This window comes from Salvelinus fontinalis, chromosome 27 (assembly GCF_029448725.1).
Source record: "Salvelinus fontinalis isolate EN_2023a chromosome 27, ASM2944872v1, whole genome shotgun sequence".
In the NCBI taxonomy this organism is placed as follows: Eukaryota; Metazoa; Chordata; class Actinopteri; order Salmoniformes; family Salmonidae; genus Salvelinus; species Salvelinus fontinalis.
Window position 1 is genome coordinate 6559444 of NC_074691.1, and position 22136 is coordinate 6581579.

Here is a 22136-nt window from a genome sequence, read left to right on the forward strand (position 1 = left end):
CTGTACTCTGGAGCGGGATCGATTTGGAAGTGGCGGGTCTGTCATGGTCTGGGGCGGTGTGTCACAGCATCATCAGACTGAGCTTGTTGTCATTGCAGGCAATCTCAACGCTGTGCGTTACAGGGAAGACATCCTCCTCCCTCATGTGGTACCCTTCCTGTAGGCTCATCCTGACATGACCCTCCAGCATGACAATGCCACCAGCCATACTGCTCATTCTGTGTGTGATTTCCTGCAAGACAGGAATGTCAGTGTTCTGCCGTGGCCAGCGAAGAGCCCGGATCTCAAACCCATTGAACACGTCTGGGACCTGTTGGATTGGAGGGTGAGGGCTAGGGCCATTCCCCCCAGAAATATCCGGGAACTTGCAGGTGCCTTGGTGGATGAGTGGGGTAACATCTCACAGCAATAATTGACAAATCTGGTGCAGTCCATGAGGAGGAGATGCAGTGCAGTACTTAATGCAGCTGGTGGCCACACCAGATACTGACTGTTACTTTTGATTTAACCCCCCTTTGTTCAGGGACACATTATTCCATTTCTGTTAGTCACATGTCTGTGGAACTTGTTCAGTTTATGTCTCAGTTGCTGAATCTTGTTATGTTCATACAAATATTTACACATGTTAAGTTTGCTGAAAATAAAAGCAGTTGACAGTGAGAGGACATTTCTGTTTTACTGAGTTTACATTACAAGGCACTCTCCAAACACCAACATGTAATGCCACAAAAGCCATCCACTCAAATGAAAGCCGAGCTAAGTAGAAGCTAAATACAGTACAAGTCTAAAGAAGTAGAGTGAGTACATGGGGTTTTTCCACATCTGTAAATAACCACCCTGCCTCTGGCAGAGCCTCAGAGGTCAGATGGGGACAGAGTTTATGGTAATTTATGGTAATAGTGTTGGCTGGTCCTGTTGTCATTGAATTACCCCATATCGCTCAGCGGCTACACGCTCAAACATATTGCTTGTTGAGGGGGATTTGGGTCCCTTCTTGATTCAGCCTTTCATTAGCTGAGGCATTAGGCAAAATACTTTTAGTGTGCAGACTGAGGGGATGTTTGGACTGAGTATGCCACTTTTCATAATGTATGGCGTTTCATAAAACACACAATCAACTGTGTGGTGACCGTGGACATTGTTGTGCAATTGATCAATAAAAGACCTAAAATATCTCGCTCAATATATGACTGCTATTGATCCTAGTTGTGGTCTTCCCCGGTGTATGAATGAAAGAGAGCGCGACAGAGAGAGAGAGAGAGAGAGAGAGAGAGAGAGAGAGAGAGAGAGAGAGAGAGAGAGAGAGAGAGAGAGACCGGGGAAATACCGGGGAGAGACAGAGAGGAAAATGCAGTCAGTCATTGTGGTGGCGATAGATACTGTACGCAGGGTCCTGGGCAAACAGCCTGACAGCCATAGTGACTAATGGCCCCTCTGAGGTGAGTTCATTTGTTCCAGAGTGACAGGGATGGGGTCATTGCACTGTGCCACTACACGTCCACTCATATGTTCTATAAGTTCTCAAGTAGGGTGAAATGTTCATGAAAGAGGGGGCGAGGTGACAAGGCTGTGAAGGGTTTTCTACTATCAGGCCTACTTTTGACCGGAGCCCCATGGAGTTCAGTTAGGGAAGGGTTCAGGTCTACTCTACCAGTCCAACAAGCTGTGCTTGCTGAGGAGAGCCTTTGGCCCAGGGGCCAGATGTGTGGAGGAGCTCTTGAGTGCAGCCATGCAGGGAAATTCCCCCACCCATTCCTCCAGTTGATATTTAATGTAGACTATGAGAATATCAGCACTTTGTATGATTCACAATGTCGTAACACAAACAATTTCCTAAAAATGGAGGGGGGGGGGCAGAGAGATTCCTTTAGGGGGGAGGATGATATGGTGTCAACCTAGCATGGCTACTTCGCTTTTTGTACCCAATTCCATTTGGAATTGTTGTTTGTGTTTGTATATACAGTTGAGTTATAGTACCAAAAAGACAGGTTTCTGTCGGCCATCGGAAGTCACAGGAGGAGGCGTTACTTACTGGTGATGACACTAGCACAGTGCTAATGTTTCCACTAAAGGGGGGCTGAATCCTGTCCAGACCTGACTGCAGGAATGTTCTAGAACTTTCTTCTCCTGTGTTGTTCCGGAACTCCAGGACGGGAATGTGCCTGTCTTGTCTTTAAGGAACAGGTCTGGCAGGGGAAGAGAGAGAGAGAGAGACTGAGAGAGAGAGAGACTGGGAGAGAGAGAGCGAGAGAGAGAGAGAGAGAGAACGAGAGAGAGGTGGGGGGGTTGGAGAGAGAACAGAAGGATCGTGAGTGTGACTGGTGGTATCCCTTATAGACAACTCCCTCTTCAGACAGTAACTGGCATTACTAACTAGCTACCTCTGAAACACCTCTGAAATGTCTGAAATTGTTGATTTCTAAATATGGTGGACTCTCATTCGCTTTCTATGCAGTAGAGTAGAGGACAGTGCCACAAATAACTGCCACTCAAAATATGACCTGAAACCATTGTAGTGATCCTGCAATCCCACTGTATAACAGATAGGTTTCCATAACTCTAAAATCTACCATACGTAATCAGTATGGATGGACGCTACGGGCTCTTTTTGTTCATGTTGTTCTCACTGCCGCACACATGTTACAAACACTGATGTTTTGGATACAATTACTGCAATAAGCTACAATGAACAATTCTAACTTGTGACATACATACAGTATAACATGTTTGGTATGTTTTTATCATCCTGAATCTGATCAGTTTTGATTATGCATTAGAGAAAGAGACCCTCCCCTGCTGAGGCTGAGCTCCCCAGCCCTGGTTGCTATGGAGACCAGCCCGACCGCAGCAGCAGAGTGGTGGGCTGCAGGCTGGAGCTATACCCAGTGCTGAATGGGGAAACACACGGAAAACCACGGTAAACCGACACACAAAAACCCCTCGCCCTCTTTCATCAGCCAGCCGATCTTCCTCTTTCATTCCTCTTTCATTCACATCTGAGGGTGCTTGTCAATGTATACATTAGATGAGCCGACATCACGGCCCCGTAACATAAGACTAATGAGATGAATTAGGTGGGTTATTATAATAACCCGATTATAACAACAACAGTACATGTTGTGGGTTTTGGAGCTGCTCCTAGGCGATTTACTGTAAATGACAGAGATGGAACAATAATACTTATTTGGCTTGTTGAGTCTGTAAGTCTGAACGTCTATTTTAGTCTCCAGTAGAGTTACTCTTTCAGACAGTGCAGACTCCCCGGGGATGGTTCCCTTCCTGTTCCTGCAGGGTCCCAATAATATCTGCTTTCTTCTGAAGTGTGCACTCGTTCACTACTTCCCACAAATCTGAAAGCATTGGATTGCTGGAGGCACGAGCTAGAGGGATTTTCCACTCTATTTCTTATACCAGCCATTTCCTTTCAAATCAGTTAAGGGGAAGCGAACAAGTGCACACTTTGGGAAAAGGGAGGGATAACTGGGACGTAGCCACAGATGTCCGTGTTGTGTTGCGTTCTCACATTACCTCACCCCGGAAACATGCCACACAGACCCTAACCTCGGGGCCCTGGAATGTGTGACTCAAATCACCCTACCACAACTGTGTGTGTGTGTGTGTGTGTGCGTGTGTGGAAAGAATGTATTGTTCACATATGTAAAGCGATTCAGAGAATGTTTGCTGTTGTTTTTTTATTTTATTATATGTTCAATTGAGAGACTAGGAGGACACATTTCCACAGCCTGAAGTGAAGAGAGTACAAAATAAAAAGCACAGTTTTGCCCAATGCTGCAGCTGTAGAGCCATTATCATTGTGCGGAGTGGGAGAGGGTGGTGATAGAGAGATAGAGAGAGGGAATAAAAAAAGACTGAAATATTTATGACTGTGCCATGCAACGCTAGGCTATCAGACTCCGCATGCGCCTTTTCTGTGGGATTTTCCAACAGACTTATCACAAAGCCTACATCACCTGACAACCTACGCCCATCTCCTCCTCCACCATTTGTGAAACACAAAAGGAATCACAAAGCAAGAGCAGCAGCAGGGCATTTCAAACTGTCCTGTGTTTGTGGCAGGCAGGCAGGCAGGAAGACAGGCAGGCAGGGACACAGACAGGCAGTTACTGACTGTTACTGATTTCCATAGGCAACAGGGTTTTGCTTTGCATAAATAATGCAGTAGTCAGCCTGAGGGGCAGCAAATCATAAAATTGGTTCCTTTGGAGGCTAAGGCAGGCAGGCATCTCACGTTCAGGTAGCTCTTCTGTGGGGAAAACGGTAGGCTTGGTTTAACTTAAAACACACCACCACCAGCCATCACACCATTGTACTAACAACAGGCACTATATAGGTAATAGGGTGCCCTTTGGAACGGGCCGGTGCCATTTGGGAATAGGGTGCCCTATGGGTCCCGGTCAAAAGTGACTCCTGTGTCATTACAAGGAAAAGTTGTGTTAACGTTTAATGTTGCTCTTAGGGATAGAAGATTAAATTCAGCCAGCCGGCAACAGTGAGCTCTGACTCAAACCTGATAAAAAATGATGCTGTGAAAGAGGAGCATAGCCCACTTTGTCTGCATTCCCAAATAGCACCGTATTCCCTATCAAGTACAGTACTTTTGTCCAGGACCCATAAGTCTCTAGTCAAAAGTAGTACACTATATAGTACAGGGGTATTAAACTCTTACCCTACGAGGTCCGGAGCCTGCTGGCTTTCTGTTCTAGCTGATAATTAATTGCACACATCTGGTTTCCCAGGTCTAAATCAGATTAGAGGGAAACAATGAAAACATGCAGTGGAATTTTCTTCGAGGTCCAGAGTTGAGTTTGAGGGATATAGGGGATATGGAGCCATTTAGGACGCAGTATCTGTATCTGCAAAAACATAACAAAGCCCCCATAAACACTCTCCAGACTGTCAACAGAAATCGGGCACATCTGTGTCTTCGTCCCAGTTATATCTCCTTTTTCCCAAAGTGTGCACTTGTTCATTTCCCTTAACTGATTTGAAAGGAAATGGCTGGTGTAAGAAATATGTTGGAAACTCTCTCGAGCCCGCCACCAATCCAATGCTTTCAGATTTGTGGGAAGTAGTGAATGAGTATCAGTGGAGGCTGCTGAGGGGAGGACGGCTCATAATAATGGCTGGAATGGACTCAATGGAATGGTATCAACAGCATGTTTTTCATCCATTACACTCCATTCCAGCCATTATTATGAGCCTTCCTCCCTTCAGCAGCCTCCACTGATGAGTATTAAGGGACAGATGACCTTATGTATAGACCTTGGCATGATTAACTGAAGTAATATAAGAAGAATTCTAATGTCTGAATGTATGACTCAAGCTATACTTATACTTACAAATGGATTTACCAAACAATGAATCCATCTACACACCCTCTTCTTCTTTCTTGTGGTTTCCATGGTGCTAGCTCCAATCCTGTCACACCACACAGCACAATCAGCACCAACGCCACTCATACACATACACCAACTCATGACATAATCAAGTAAAGCAGGGCAATTATAGAGCAGAGGCCTCGGGTATGGAAAATCACAGCAATTACTGTAATGGATGACTCAGGTGATAACTACAAGCTACAACAAACAGTATGCGCTCATTCTCCTGCAGTCAATGTTGCCCTCTATAGGGAGACATCAGACATTGGACTTGCAACCCACCTGAATGAGCAGGCTAAAATACTTTTCAGATATTAAATATCTGTAATTGTTTTATTCTCTGTAGTTCAGATATAGTAAAAAAAATGTATTTATTATTATTTTGAATGTATACCCCTTGGCAACACGTTTTTGCACATGTGCTTGTGATGCACAGTAAAATCATGTTGATTCCTGTCGGGTGGACTTATTGGTAACACACAGGAAGTTCCTATTCCACCACAATAAACCAACACGTGAGAGTTCACCAATGTGAAACAAACTAAAGCGTGTGAAAATGGACGAAGAACAAACGGTAGGTTGTACAAGTAAAAAGTAGGACGTGTTAAAGTCTTTATGCTAATTTAAACTTTTATACCTGCCAGATTGATCTGAAAAACATTTTCTTGTTGTAACGTTAGTGGCTATCTAACCTAGCAAAATGTTCATTTTTTAGACACAAGCAAACACAGTTGCGATTGAAAATGTTTAAAGAGCGTGCAAAACAAAACGCTTTTCAAACGCAGATTCTTTCTTTTTCCCATGTATTAGCAGGTAAAGTCAAACATTTAAGAACCCCTTAATGGAAGATTTTACCATATGCGTATAGCAGGTAGAAATATATTGACGGTAAGAACGGCTCATAATGGCTGAAACGGAGCAAATAGCATGTCATCAAACTCACGGAAACCATGTTTGACGTATTTGATATCATTCCGCTCCAGCCATTACCATGAGTACGTCCTCCACAATTAAGGTGCTACCAACGTTCTGTGGTAAGAACTGTATCAACGATTTATTTTTAATAACTAACCCAAGATAGACAACGGCCTGTCATTTTCTTCAAGTTTGTATTCGCAGACCGCAAACAACTGACGGGTGCTTACACCGCCACCTACTGTACTGGAATGTGAGGCTGGTCACAACCTGTCTATAGTGAGCCCTGAATTTCTAACAATCCCACTGGGACGTGGAACCTCTTGAGTATTCCCTGTAACATTTTGGTTGTAAAGTCCTGGAGATCTATTTGCCACCTTCACGATGATGTCTAGCTTCTTACATTTTATTAGTTTGACTAGTGCAATTTATCACTTGCGCTATAAACGCAACAAAGTCCACCTTTGTTGTTAGTGCGTTGGGATCCTTCCCCTGCATGGCATTCACTGCAGACTGGGACATCCACTACCATCACATCTCTACTCACTCTTTCAGCTATTTTCACTGCCTCCACATAGACCTGCTAGATACAGTTGAAGTTGTAAGTTTACATGCACCTTAGCCAAATACATTTAAACTCAGTTTTTCACAATTCCTGACATTTAATCCTGTAAAAAATCCCTGTCTTAGGTCAGTTAGGATCACCACGTTATTTTAAGATTGTGAAATGTCAGAATAATAGTAGAGAATTATTTCAGCTTTTATTTCTTTCATCACATTCCCAGTGGGTCAGAAGTTTACATACACTCAATTAGTATTTGGTAGCATTGCCTTTAAATAGTTTAACTTGGGTCAAATGTTTCAGGTAGCCTTCCATAAGCTTCCCACAATAAATTGGGGGAATTTTGGCCCATTCCTCCTGACAGAGCTGGTGTAACTGAGTCAGGTTTGTAGGCCTCCTTGCTCGCACACGCTTTTTCAGTTCTGCCCACAAATGTTCTATAGGATTGAGGTCAGGGTTTAGTGATGGCCACTCCAACACCTTGACTTTGTTGTCCTTAAGCCATTTTTCCACAACTTTGGAAGTATGCTTGGGGTCATTGTCCATTTGGAAGACCCATTTGCGACCAAGCTTTAACTTCCATACTGATGTCTTGAGATGTTGCTTCAATATATACACATAATTTTCCTTTCCTCATGATGCCATCTATTTTGTGAAGTGCACCAGTCCCTCCTGCAGCAAAGCACCCCCACAACATGATGCTGCCACCCCTGTGCTTCACGGTTGGGATGGTGTTCTTCGGCTTGCAAGCATCCCTCTTTTTCCTCCAAACATAACGATGGTCATTATGGCCAAACAGTTCTATTTTTGTTTCATCAGACCAGAGGACATTTCTCCAAAAAGTACAATCTTTGTCCCCATGTACAGTTGCAAACCGTAGTCTGGCTTTTTTATGGCGGTTTTGGAGCAATGGCTTCTTCCTTGATGAGCGGCCTTTCAGGTTATGTCGATATTGGACTCGTTTTACTGTGGATATAGATACATGTGTACCTGTTTCCTCCAGCATCTTCACAAGGTCCTTTGCTGTTTTCTGGGATTATTTCTCACTTTTCACACCAAAGTACGTTTATCTTTCGGAGACAGAACGCGTCTCCTTCCTGAGCAGTATGACGGCTGCGTGGTCCCATGGTGTCTACATGCATACTATTGTTGTATAGATGAACGTGGTACCTTCAGGCGTTTGTAAATTGCTCCCAAGGATGAACCAGACTTGGCTGACTTCTTTTGATTTTCCCATGATGCCAAGCAACGAGGCACTGAGTTTGAAGGTAGGTCTTGAAATACATCCACAGGTACACCTCCAATTGACTCAAATTATGTAAATTAGCCTATCAGAAGCTTCTAAAGCCATGACATAATTTTCTGGAATTTTCCAAGCTGTTTAAAGGCACAGTCAACTTATTGTATGTAAACTTCTGACCCACTGGAATTGTGATGCAGTGGATTATAAGTGAAATAATCTGTCTGTAAACAATTGTTGGAAAAATTACTTGTGTCATGCATAAAGATGTCCTAACTGACTTGCCAAAACTATAGTTTGTTAAGGATAAATTTGTGGAGTGTTTGAAAAACGAGTTTTAATGACTCCAACCTAAGTAAGTGAATGTAAACTTCCGACTTCAACTGTAGCCCTGATCCTAGCTCCTGTGACCTCCTTCGTCCTTACAGGGCACTCCGAGAACATGATTCCCATCACAATTACAGCAATATGCTTTATCTGACACTTCAACTACAACACATTTATTGCTTTCGACAAACACTTGCCACGTGTCTAAACTTTTTCCAATTGTAACACTGCAGCGGCGTCTGTGCATAGGATCTCACCGCATACCACCGCCTGTCGTTTCCAGGGAGCGAATGAATCATAACAGAACAGGGAAGTAAGTTGGCAGAGCCAAGCACGAGCTAGCGAGAGCCTATCGGCGCGTTCTAGCATGTACAGTGGCTTGCGAAAGTATTCACCCCCCTCTTGGCATTTTTCCTATTTTGTTGCCTTACAACCTGGAATTAAAATGTAAATGTTTTTTTTGTGGGGGGGGGGGGGGGGGGGGGTTGTTGTATCATTTGTTTTACACATCATGCCTACCACTTTGAAGATGCAAAATATTTTTTGAGAATCAAACCAGATCAGAACTTGAGTGTGCATAACTATTCACCCCCCCAAAGTAAATACTTTGTAGAGCCACCTTTTGCAGCAATTGCAGCTGCAAGTCTCTTGGGGTATGTCTCTAAGCTTGGTACATCTAGCCACTGGGATTTTGACCCATTCTTCAAGGCAAAACTGCACCGGCCATTTCCAGTAAGATGGATTCCGCTTGTGTACAGCAGTCTTTAAGTCATCCTATATCTATCCTACCATGCCTTTCTAAGGTCTTCGAAAGCCAAGTTAACAAACAGATTACCGACCATTTCGAATCCCACTGTACCTTCTCCGCTGTGCCATCTGGTTTCAGAGCTGGTCATGGGTGCACCTCAGCCACGCTCAAGGTCCTAAACGAAAACATAACCGCCATCAATGAGAGACATTACTGTGCAGCCGTGTTCATCGACCTGGCCAAGGCTTTCGACTCTGTCAATCGCCATATTCTTATCGGCAGACTCGACAGCCTTGGTTTCTCAAATGATTGCCTCGCCTGTTTCACTAACTACTTCTCAGAGTTCAGTGTGTCAATGGAGGGCCTATTGTCTGGACCTCTGGCAGTCTCTATGGGGTAGCACAGGGTTCACTTCTCGGGCCGACTCTCTTCTCTGTATACATCAATGATGTCGCTCTTGCTGCTGGTGATTCTCTGATCCACCTCTACGCAGACGACACCATTCTGTATACTTCTGGCCCTTCTTTGGACACTGTGTTAACTAACCTCCAGATGAGCTTCAATGCCATACAACTCTCCTTCCGTGGCCTCCAACTGCTCTTAAATGCAGGTAAAACTAAATGCATGCTCTTCAACCGATCGCCGCCCGCCCGTCCAGCATCACTACTCTGGACGGTTTTGACTTAGAATATGTGGACAACTACAAATACCTAGGTGTCTGGTTACTGAACTCTCCTTCCAGACTCGCATTAAACATCTCCAATCCAAAATTAAATCTAGAATCGGCTTCCTATTTCACAACAAAGCATCCTTCACTCATGCTGCCAAACATACCCTCGTAAAACTGACCATCCTACTGATCCTCGACTTTGGCGATGTCATTTACAAAATAGTTTCCAACCCTCTACTCAGCAAATTGGATGCAGTCTATCACAGTGCCATCCGTTTTGTTACCAAAGCCCAATATACTACCCACCACTGCGACCTGTACTCTCTTGTTGGCTGTCCCTCGCATCGTACTCGTCGCCAAACCCACTGGCTCCAGGTCATCTACAAGTCTTTGCTAGGTAAAGCCCCGCCTTCTCAGCTCACTGGTCACCATAGCAGCACGCGCTCCAGCAGGTATATCTCACTGGTCACCCCCAAAGCCAATTCCTCCTTTGGCCGCCTTTCCTTCCAGTTCTCTGCTGCCAATGACTGGAACGAACTGCAAAAATCACTGAGGCTGGAGACACATCTCCCTCACTAGCTTTAAGCACCAGCTGTCAGAGCAGCTCATAGATCACTGCACCTGTACATAGCCCATCTATAAATAGCCCAAACAACTACCTCATACTGTATTTATCTTGCTCCTTTGCACCCCAGTATCTCTACTTGCACATTCATCTTCTGCATATCTACCATTCCAGTGTTTAATTGCTATATTATAATTATTTTACCACCATGGCCTATTTATTGCCTTACCTCCCTTATCTTTCCTCATTTGCACACACTGTATATAGACATTTTCTACTGTATTATTGACTGTATGTTTATTCCATGTGTAACTCTGTTGTATATGTTGAATTGCTTTGCTTTATCTTGGCCAGGTCGCAGTTGTAAATGAGTACTTGTTCTCAAATAGCCTACCTGGTTAAATAAAGGTAAAATAAAAAATACCAGATTCTCAATTGGATTGAGGTCTGGGCTTTGACTAGGCCATTCCAATAAATTTAAATGTTTCCCCTTTAAACCACTTGAGTGTTGCATTAGCAGTATGCTTAGGGTCATTGTCCTGCTGGAAAGTGACCCGCAGTCCCATTCTCTGGAAGACTGAAACAGGTTTCCCTCAAGGATTTCCCTCTATTTAGCACCATCCACCATTCCTTCACTTCTGACCAGTTTCCCAGTCCCTGCTGAGGAAAAACATCCTACAGCATGATGCTGCCACCACGCATCACTGTGGGGATGTTGTTCTCGGGGTAATGAGAGGTGTTGGGTTTGCGCCAGACATAGCGTTTTCCTTAATGGCCAAAAAGCTCAATTTTATTCTCATCTGACCAGAGTCCCTTCTTCCATATGTTTGGGCAGTCTCCCACGTGCCTTTTGGCAAACACCAAATGTGTTTGCTTATTTTTCTTTAAGCAATGGCTTTTTTTCTGGCCACTCTTCTGTAAATCCCAGCTTTGTGGAGTGTACAGCTAAACGTGGTCCTATGGACAGATACTCCAATTGCCGCTGTGGAGCTTTGCAGCTCCTTCAGGGTTATCTTTGGTCTCTTTGTTGCCTCTGATTAATAACCTCCTTGCCTGGTCTGAGTTTTGGTGGGCGGCCCTCTCTTGGCAGGTTTGTTGTGGTGACATATTCTTTCCATTTTTTAATAATGGATTTAATGGTGCCCCGGGGGTGTTCAAAGTTTTAGATTTTTTTATAACCAAACCCTGTTCTGTGCTTCTCCACAACTTTGTCCCTGACCTGTTTGGTGCCGCTTGCTTGAGAGCTCCTTGGTCTTGGTGGTGCCCATTGCTTAGTGGTGTTGCAGAATCTGGAGCCTTTCAGAACTGAGATCATGTGACAGATAGTTTGACACTTAGATTGCACACAGGTGGGCTTTATTTAACCAATTATGTGACTTCTGAAGGTAATTGGTTGCACCAGATCTTATTTAGGGGCTTCAAAGCAAACTTTTCAGTTTTTAATTTTTGTAAACATTTTTATTTCTTTAACTTCACCAATTTGGACTATTTTGTGTATGTCCATTACATGAAATCCAAATAAACATCCATTTAAATTGCAGGTTGTAATGCAACAAAATAGGAAAAACGCCAAGGGGGATGAATACTTTTGCAAGGCACTCTATTTGCATATTTCTTTTAGGGAACGCCTACTCTGTGTGTAGTGCAATTACTAATTTCGCACTTGCACTCCTAAACAACGCAATTTTTTACAACTTTGGCAAAGGGTAAAGTCTACAAAACTTTGATCACTCTGTTAGTAACAGATTCTAGTTTGGGAAACATAACTGTATTGAGAGAAAATGTTTCATCGATGAGAGAATTTGTAGAATGTCGGCCAAAATCCATCTCGCTGCATTTTCTTCCACTGCAAGCCACTGGGCTTTCTCTCACCGCCTACTTGTGAAATATTGGTCTCATTGTTCTGTGACTATGCTCTCTCCATACTGCAGCATCCCTGATTACAGTTCCTAGTCACCTGTGTGACAGTGACCCATGACCCAACATATAGTTCCCTCGAGTACAAATGAAGTGGAATATACAAAGACGGGCAAAGTATATAGACAACACAACAACCACACAAATAGTTCAAAATGGGTCCTACAGTCGAGTTATAGCGTGGCCCTCAGTTTCAATTGTTGCCGCAGCTAGCTACATGCTCTCATATGTAGTTATGGATCGATGGACCTGATGTCTCTGTGGGTATGTAATACAATGCATAATGCGCCATTCTAAACATTTAATTTGATTATAGGGGGGCTACAGCGATATTTGTGGCCAGTGTGGAGAGGTGGACTGGGGGGTGTCGGATGAGGGTCGGTTCTACTGCAGGTCCTGTCATAATGTCATCGAGGTAAGCGCTCGCCTTTCACTCCTATTCAAGATGGCTTCATGTTGAAGTAGTCATGGGCTACGTCCCATATGGCACCGTATTCCCTATTTGGTGCACTACTTTTGGACCGTAGCCCTATGGGCCCTGGTCAAGGCAGTGTACTAGTTAATAGGGTGCCATTTGGGAGGCACACGTGGACAACCATTTATTTTTATTTATTTTTATCTGCAAATTCTCTACACAGAGAACAAAAGAAGTTGTGGATACAAACACTCTTATGATTGGTACCAGCAGAGTGTCCTCCATCTCCAAGGGAACCAGAAGGAAAAAACTAGGTTGGTCTCCACTCTCCTGTGTCATTGATTCCTACAAGCAAATCATTTTGATTTGTTTTTTGTTGTTGTTTGTTCTGTATGTGCCTGACTTTTTTGTGACTGTGTTTCAGAGCAAGGGCGAGCGTGGATGGTGTGTGAGGGCTTTCAGTTCATCCTAAAGCACCAGGCTGAGGCTCTCCTGGCCATGGGAGTCTGCCCACAGTTCAAGGTCGGTCAGAGGGAGCACAGGAGAGCGGTTTCCCGGACACAGATTACGCCTAGTAGTCCTGGACTGCTAGGACTACTAGCATGCTCTATAGATGCTCTATAGAGAATCTCTATTGAAATGTTTCATCTGTCTCCGAGAAACCGGAAAGTAAAGCCAAATACTGCTATTTTACGTCAATGTAGACACTCGACAAGTTCTGTAGGTGTCTTGTATGGTCCGTGTTTTGTAGGATGACGTGCTGTGTCAGTTTTGGAGAATGTACCTACAGAAGAGCCGACAGGCCTACACCAAGAATCCTGTGCATGATGGGAAATTTAGACTGGTCAGTATTCTCATCACTGCAAGCAAAATGGCACTTTCTGATGAAGTGGCACACTTTCCCTGTCTGTTGTCGCCCCCTTCTGGCGGACGGTCGACGAGACGTTCACTCAATGTGTGCTTTGAGATTGAATACGTTTAGTTGCCCGTTTGCAGCGCTCAGATGATAACAGTTCACCTATACACACCTCGCCCTCCTTTGGTTGCTGTGTCATTTATTTTGCGTGTCTGTCTCTGTCTCCCTTTCTTATTTCCACTCTTTTTTTTTTTTCTTGTTGCCCTCCCTAGCGTTCTCAGGGCTCTGGGGAGTCAGACAGTGCTCCGGAGTCGTCCGTGATGAGTGACTCTATGATGTCTGTCTCTGAGACAGACGGGGATGGAGATTGGGCCAGTGGAGGAGGCTCTGTCTCAGGTACAGTAAACAACACAAGTATGCTGAACAGCCATGGTACCTATGCACACTAGCCACACGCAATCATTACATATGAGTGTACATGCATCTGTGTGTGTTTTCCAATATTTGTGCGTGCTCCCCAGGTCACACCAGTGACGGAGGCTCCTCTGTGTGTTCCGGTTCTATTGACGCCGTCTCGTACCTGACCCCGCGCCAGAGGAGGAGCCAGGGGTTGATGAGCATGCCCAAGACCCTGGCACTGTGCCACCTGGCCCTGGTGTGGGCCAGAGAGGCCATCACACTGGCAGACCTGCTCAGGTCAGGGCCAAGGGGAGATGGCGGAAACATGGGTGGAAGAGAAGATTAACAAAGTTGTATTGAATTTAATATATACACATTTTACCATTTTTGATTTCATTAAGACAAACTGGGATTAAATGTAGGTTAAAGATAAAAAAAAATTTAAACTAAGTAAATGTTCACGTTAAGTCTCAAGCTTTGCGTCCCTGTCCATTGAGCGTCTCTCTCTCTCTGTGCTGGGCAGGTTTGTGAATGGGGGCCACATCCCCTATGTGAACGCCTACGAGGACTTCCCAGAGGAGATGAGGCTCTACGGCCGAGACTCACTCATCTTCAGAGTGGAGGTGAGAGCTCACATTTAGTTGTTGATTTATTGGGGGAAAAGAGGCGCCGAGTACAACCTAGGCGAGAACACGTTAAAGCAATTCCACTTTTGTCCAACGTGGTCCCTGACGGAATACAAACAAAATAAAAGAATTGTAATCGTTCTGCATCACACAGCATAGAACAAATAAACAATGCAAAAAATGAAAGATACAGGAAAATAAAAGTACAGTCAACCTATCGTGATTCTGTCATTTGTCCTCCTGGACTCTAAATGCATTATACATTAATAAATCTACATCGTTATCAGTTAAACTGTAACGTTACGATGGCCTCTGGGCCACACCTCTGCCTTTCCATTTCTGATGTAGCAGAGACATAAATGCCTTTCAGTCATTCAGCTACTCAACAAAAATGAGCTTTGACCTGTCCCTTTTTTGTTTTTAACACCCCTGGACTGAGACCGTTTTAAAAGGCATTCCACAACAACATCCCAGTGTAGAAGAATGAGTACATTGCCGTACTATTTCCTGTTGGCACACTGACTCTCGTGTTGTGGCCGTGTTGAGTATGAAACACAGCTGTGTGTAAGCCTAAGTAGTCATGAGCAGTACTACTAATGGTATTATATATGTGGTTAAGCTTCATCTAGGCAACAGATCCACTGCTTGGAATTTGTGTGGTTCCAACATGTGTTCTGGGGGGGGGGGTGCATTAAGCTGATGGCGACTGATGTGGTTGTGCAAAAGCACAATCTTGTTCTGTGGTCTTGTCTTCAGACCACTGTACCACGCTACTCTCATTGAAACATGTATGAAGACATCCGAATGTTGGCTCAGGTGCAACAGAAACTGCTGCTTGTCCCCACACGCCAATACACCTGTTGCCCCGCTCTGCATTTGCATATATTGTCTTGAAGTCTTCTCCTGATCCTCCAAAGGAATTCCTTGCATAGAAGACGAGATTAAATCTTCTCTGTGTGTTCCCTAGTCTATCCCCTCTTACAGCCACCTGCACAAGGAGGCCAAGACCCTGGCTGTGTTCCTGGAGCTACCCCTCTTCCCCCCCATCACCCTGGACTGCCTGCTGCACCCCTCCCTGCTCACTCTCCGCTACCTCACCGAAGTCAACCTGCCCGGTGGGTCTGCCAAGCCAACTACACACTCTTAACTCTTTCGTTGTCCGGTGGTTCATTTGTGTCAGTCACTTTAAAGAGGAGACACCAGTAGGTTTTTTTTTTGTAGTTGTTTATACCTGGGTTCCCCTTTTTACATTCAATTATTTATTTATTTATTTTACTTTACAAAGTGTAACTCCAGTCTCAACACAAGTTATTCCAATCAACCAGTACTTATTTTCTTTTTCAGATGAGCTGCATGACTGGGTGTGCAGGATCATGGAGAAGGCTGGTATGGAGTCGTTCGTTACCTTTGAACCCATGAGGTGCAGATCCCCTCTCCCACACTACGATGTCCAGGCTGCTGCCCTGATCATCATCGCCATGAAGCTGCTCTTCAAACTAGACGACCACACTGAGTGGTAGCTATGCCGTCTGTTAACTAGAGGGAGAGAAATGTATTTAAGGGCTTATTCTCACCAAATAGTCATAGGTACAATTTCAATTTACATGTACAAACACTTTACAATTCACATTAGCGACGGGAATGTTGACGAGACGACAAGGGGTCGGTTGACGTTCTTGCTTCCCAGCTCAAAAGTACCGTAAATGTCACAGTAACCACTAGCCAGGACTCAGAAGGTTAAGCATTGCAAACTATTCAACTAGCTAGCTACTAGTTAACGTTGACCAAGCAACTCTTCACACATCTACCATATTACTCTTAATTACTGCAACAACCATATATTACACTCTTGAATAATGCAACAATTCACAAGCATGGGCAGACGGTTTATGTTTTTGTCTATACACAACACATTTTAGCTTCAAGACAAACGTACAGATGTTGACTTGCATATCTCAACATTTTTAGGTATTATCGACATAGAAAAAGGCCATTTCAAGTAAACTCAATAAACAAGTCTCAAATATAAGGAAAATGTCTAGCCTACACATTTCAGCTGTTTCAAAAACATTGCTTTGCTATTACCATTGATATACTGTAGGAATGTTGAGCTCAGTGAAACAATTCTGTTTACACTGCTGTGCTCGGAGGGCGGCAACTGTCGGGTGCGACCTCCAGAGGAAGCACCCGAGACGTGAGAATTTCACAAGTTCACACAACAGTATTGTCTCTTGAGAACCTCCTAGAAAATGTACCTTTGCTATTGTCAATGTCAACATTAATTGACAGTACATAATACAGGTTTTTAAAACTACATTGTGGACCACTCGGGTAGTGTTGAGACACTACGTAATCATAGTAGGCACTACATAGTCTGTTAGCCATGTCAACATTTTACCACAGTCTAGAAACCACAATGTTCTTTAGGAAGCTCAATGTAGACTGGAACATCAGGTCTGCATGCCCCTGGTCATGTAAACAGTTGCACAGAAATGTCATAAATGGTTTAGATCACTATGCCTATGCAAGATGTTGCACTTTTGGTGATTTGTTTTACTACTGCTCATATCTAAAGCAGTTCTCCTGTTTTGTGTTTTTAGGGATTTATCCAGTGACGCAAGTGACCAAAACAAGGAAAACCCAGGTAAACCTCACTCACTTTGGTGCGATAAGTTAATAACCAGCCCTTCCTGATGGCTGATGTGGAATGTTTTATTTTGCGTCATTGAGAAGACATCGATGTGAATAATCTCTCAGGAGTCTTGTGTGAAGTTGGCCCAGGGCTATAAGGAGATGCATAGTACATACAGAGGAATAAATGAAGCAGTTATTTACATGTTTAGACAGTTATTTACATATGTGTCTGAAGGGGTTTGAGCTAATGGAATGCCTTTAAAAGGCAGTAAATGCCGTTTCTTCGATTCTTATGTTCTGTTTAACATTTCACATGATCTTATCTTTTTCAGCACGGATAATCATAGTTTGTATTGTCCTACACATTGTGATTAAACGTTTTTTGGTAAAGAGCGGCCATTGAGGTGTGGTCTTGTCTTTGGAACGGGGGAATGTTGCATGTACTGTTTGTCTGCATTCCTTTGATTTCTGACTGCCTCTTTTTTCATTCACTTCCATTTGACAGCTGATAAGTGAGAGTGGGTTTGTGAGAGTAGATTACATGGCTGGGCTGAAATATTTAGTTTCCCCTTGCTATTTTCTGTTGTAATTAAAAGGCAGATGGAAAATTCGGACTTCTCTTAAGTAGTAGAGCCGATCTTTAAGAGACAAATGAAGACCGTGAGTTCCTAGTGGTAGCCTATTTTTTTGCGACTAGTTAGGAAATGGCCCCTTATTTTGGGTAGTCTCCTCGGTTGGACATTCCAAAAGCCAAGTGTCCTAAATTCTGTCTGGCACTCATCCCTCTCTTTATGTGCGACAGATGGGAACAGCTTTAACCTGAGGAGGTGGTACAAGGCAATGCAGACTGCCCTGACCACAGCTGCACGGAGACAGCAGGAAAACATAGCCAGGTGAGACACCTCACTTAACTGGCGCTCTCTTTAAAGTTGGCTGTGCAGATACTGTGGTCTAGTGGTAACACATCCGGCTCAATCACATATACTGCTCCCCACCGGAAACTGGGGTTCAATTCCTGTGTCCACCCTTGTTACTGTGGCTCCCCCTTCATCTATCTCCTCCATTTCACAAATGTCAGTATAAAGAATAATAGAATACATTTATTTCCACAGAAAGTATTGGAAGCCCCAGAAACCTCTATACACCTCGAAGAAAGACAAGTCAGTCATTCTCAAAAGGAGACGTAGGTGTCACTCATATCAGTCTGTTCAGATAAAGAGGAAAAACGGAGCTGGCTCATGTCCACTATTTAGTGTATGGCAAATGGCCTGTAAAAAGAGCTGGCACAAACATGCTGTCACTCATTGGCCTATACAGTACCAGTCAAAGTTTGGACACGCATACTCATTCAAGGGTTTTTCTTTTTTTTATATAGTTTTCTACATTGTGGAATAATAGTGAAGACATCAAAATAACACATGGAATCGTGTAGTAACCAAAAAAGTGTTAGACAAATCAAAATAGATTTGAGATTCTTCAAAGTAGCCACCCTTTGCCTTGATGACAGCTTTGTACACTCTTGGCATTCTCTCAACCAGCTTCATGAGGTAGTCACCTGGAATGCATTTCAATTAACAGGTGTGCCTTGTTAATTTGTGGAATTTCTTTCCTTTTTAATGCGTTTGAGGCAATCAGTTGTGTTGTGACACGGTAGAGGTGGAAAACAGAAGATGGCCCTATTTGGTAAAAGACCAAGTCCATATTACGGCAAGAACAGCTCAAATAAGCAGAGCGAAAAGACAGTCCGTCATTACTTTAAGACATGAAGGTCAGTACATCTGGAACATTTCAAAAACGTTTTCATATTTTTTTTGATGTGCAGTCGCAAAAACCATCAAGCACTATGATAAAACTGGCTCTCATGAGGACTGCCACAGGAAAGGAAGACCCAGAGTTACCTCTGCTGCAGAGGATAAGTTCATTTGAGTTACCAGCCTCAGAAATTGCAGCCCAAATAAATGCTTCACAGAGCTCATGTAACAGATGCATCTCAACATCAACTGTTCAGAGGAGACTGTGTGAATCAAGCCTTCATGGCGAATTGCTGCAAAGAAACCACTACTAAAGGACACCAATAAGAAGAAGAGACTTGTTTGGGCCAAGAAACACAAGCAATGGACATTAGACCGGTAGAAATCTGAGTCCAAATTTGAGATTTTTGGTTCCAACCGCCGTGTCTTTGTGAGACAGAGTTTAACAGGACAATGACCCAGCACACCTCCAAGCTGTGTAAGGGCTATTTGACCAAGAAGGAGAGTGATGGAATGCTGCATCAGATGACCTGGCCTCAACAATCACCTGACCTCAACCCAATTGATGGTTTGGGATAAGTTGTACCGCAGAGTGAAGGAAAAGGAGCCAACAAGTTTTCAGCATATGTGGGAACTCCATGTATTCCAGGTGAAGCTGGTTGAGAGAATGCCAAGAGTTTGCAAAGCTGTCATCAATGCAAAGGGTGGCTACTTTGAAGAATCTCAAATATATTTTGATACTATTTTTTGCTTACTACATGATTTCATGTGTTATTTCATAGTTTTGACATCTTCACTATTATTCTACAATGTAGATAATAGTAAAGATAAATAAAATAAAAACTTGAATGAGGAGGTGTGTCCAAACTTGACTGGTACTCTGTGTCATTCTGCTATTGCTAATCTCTCCCTTTCCCTCTCCCTTTCTCTCTCACTACTCCCCTTTCCCTCACCAACTAACCACACCCTTTTCCATCACCATTTCCTGCACCCTCACTTTTCCCCCTCCTTCTCCAGGTATTGCAGAGCAGCTCCAGTTGAGTTTCCAGAAACTGTCTGGTTCCCCTGTGGCCCCACCATCCTCCCCTCCCTCCAGCTTCTGTTTCCGCTGGGGTGAGGAGGAGGAGGGGGAGGAGGTCTGGGACGGGCCCAGCCTGCACCACCAGACCCTGGACAGCAGTGTCCGGCAGAGCGGGGCAAGCCTCCAGCCCTCCAACCCAGAATACTGGCACCCAGCCCTGAGGGCCTGCAAGCCCAGGTAAGGCCCAGTACCCGGTTGCAGTAGCATACCACCCTGGATCCCGCTGCTGGCTTGCCACTGAAGCTAAGCCGGGTTGGTCCTGGTCAGTCCCTGGATGGGAGACCAGATGCTGCTGGGAAGTGGTGTTGGAGGGCCAATAGGAGGCACTCTTTCCTCTGGTCAAAAGGATTCCAATGCCCAAGGGCAGTGATTGGTAACATTGCCCTTTGCAGGGTGTTGTCTTTCGGATGGGATGTTAAACGGTTGTCCTGCCTCTGTGGTCACTAAAGAGCAGGAGTGTTTACCCTGGTGTCCTGGCAAATTCCCAATCTGGCCCTTATACCATCCTGGCCACCTAATCCTCAGCTTCCAATTGGCTCATTCATCCCCCTCCTCTCCCATGTAACTATTCCTGAGGTTGTTGCTGTAAATGAGAATGTGTTCTCAGTCAACTTGCCTGCAAAAAAAACCAACAGCCTTAAAGGTAGAGTCAGTGATGCACAAAGTAAACCGCAGAGTCAGCAACAAGCATAAGACTTAACTTCTCTGTTGATCAGCTTGCAGGAGCGGGAAGTGTACGCCCTTGTTGGGGTTACCCTGAATCACCTCACTTAAACATCCTAACTGGTGTATTTTTTTTATTTTTAACTATGATAGCCCTCACATAAACATTCAGTGCACAGTTCCCAGACTGCTGAGAGCCTGCGGTGGTTGTAGATGCTGGGTGAAGGAGAGGGGGAATGCAGGCCTGTGGTGTGTGTGTGAGAGAGACTCTTTCCTTTCCACCTTCCTCTGTTTGCTGAGGCTGAATCCTATAGTGATTGGAAACTGCACCCAGCATTGATCTACACCTGGGGTCTATGCTTTTAGCTGTGGAGACCGACTCCCTTCGAACCTGTCCCACAAAGGCCCTACGGAGAGTGGAACCCATCTAAAGCATCCCTTTTAAAACCTAGTTTCAGCTAGAGACAGCACTGGCTATGGGTTTTCCCAGCATGCAGGCATGCATTCAGAATTTTTGCAGACAATGTAGAGATGTGACTTGTGAATATACATATAGAAACAAAAAGGCCATGACGGGCGCTCTGTTTTAAATATGGGTGAGAGGACCAGGATGTCTGTCATATGCTGTTTACGCACTAGTTATTAGCCGTGGTTAATGGTCGCATGCACAGGGACGTGAGACATACTCCCATTTGCAAATCTGCCAACTTTTTGGTTCTACTTGCAGAATTTCCATTGCTCCATATAAGTTCAATTCAACTTTTTCAGATTGGCCTTTACTGCACACCTCCCAGGGATTGCACTGCACCAGGCACACAAAGAGCCGGGGTCATGTACCTTCTTTTATAAACAACACCATTGAGTTTTATCTGTCATGTTTTATTTCCCCCCCCTCAGGTTTTGTAAGAGCCACTATGCGGAGGTAGAGGCCACTCTGCCCAGGATGTACGTGTGGCTGTTGGACCTCTTCTCCTTCCTCCTGGGGGTTAAACCTGGCTGTGTATACGAGGAGGTACTGAAGGTGGAGAGGCGCTTCCTCGGGAGCAGCAAGTCCCAGCCCAGGGCAAGAGCTACGCCCAGAGAGACACAGCCCAAAAAACAACCCAAACGCAAACAAACCAGAAAAACTTGTTCTAGGTGACGAGCGACTTCATCGGGAACAACTACTGTCGATTTATTTATGTGCTTCTTATATCAATGCAAATTGATTGTGCCTTTTTTTTTGTACAAATTGCCTCATTGCATTGCCATGGATGAATGGCAATGCTCCTATGATTACAATGCATTATGAAGTTTGTGAAAATGTACTTTTTGAAATTATATTAAACTGTTCTGTTATTACAATGTTATAAGTAGCTCTGTTCATTT

At 44.2% G+C, this 22136-nt stretch overlaps 1 protein-coding gene across 1 annotated transcript; it reads left to right on the forward strand.

Moving 5' to 3' along the window:
• Positions 1–5866: 5866 nt before the first annotated feature.
• taf1b (TATA box binding protein (Tbp)-associated factor, RNA polymerase I, B) lies at positions 5867–22120 on the forward strand. Its single transcript, XM_055884486.1, has 15 exons — positions 5867–5973; positions 12660–12758; positions 12982–13072; positions 13183–13280; positions 13510–13602; positions 13887–14010; positions 14136–14310; positions 14537–14636; positions 15607–15754; positions 15984–16155; positions 17240–17283; positions 18076–18166; positions 18386–18456; positions 20042–20282; positions 21666–22120. The coding sequence occupies exons 1-15, from the start codon at positions 5956–5958 to the stop codon at positions 21907–21909; spliced, it is 1809 nt and encodes a 602-aa protein (XP_055740461.1). The 5' UTR covers positions 5867–5955; the 3' UTR covers positions 21910–22120.
• Positions 22121–22136: the final 16 nt, after the last annotated feature.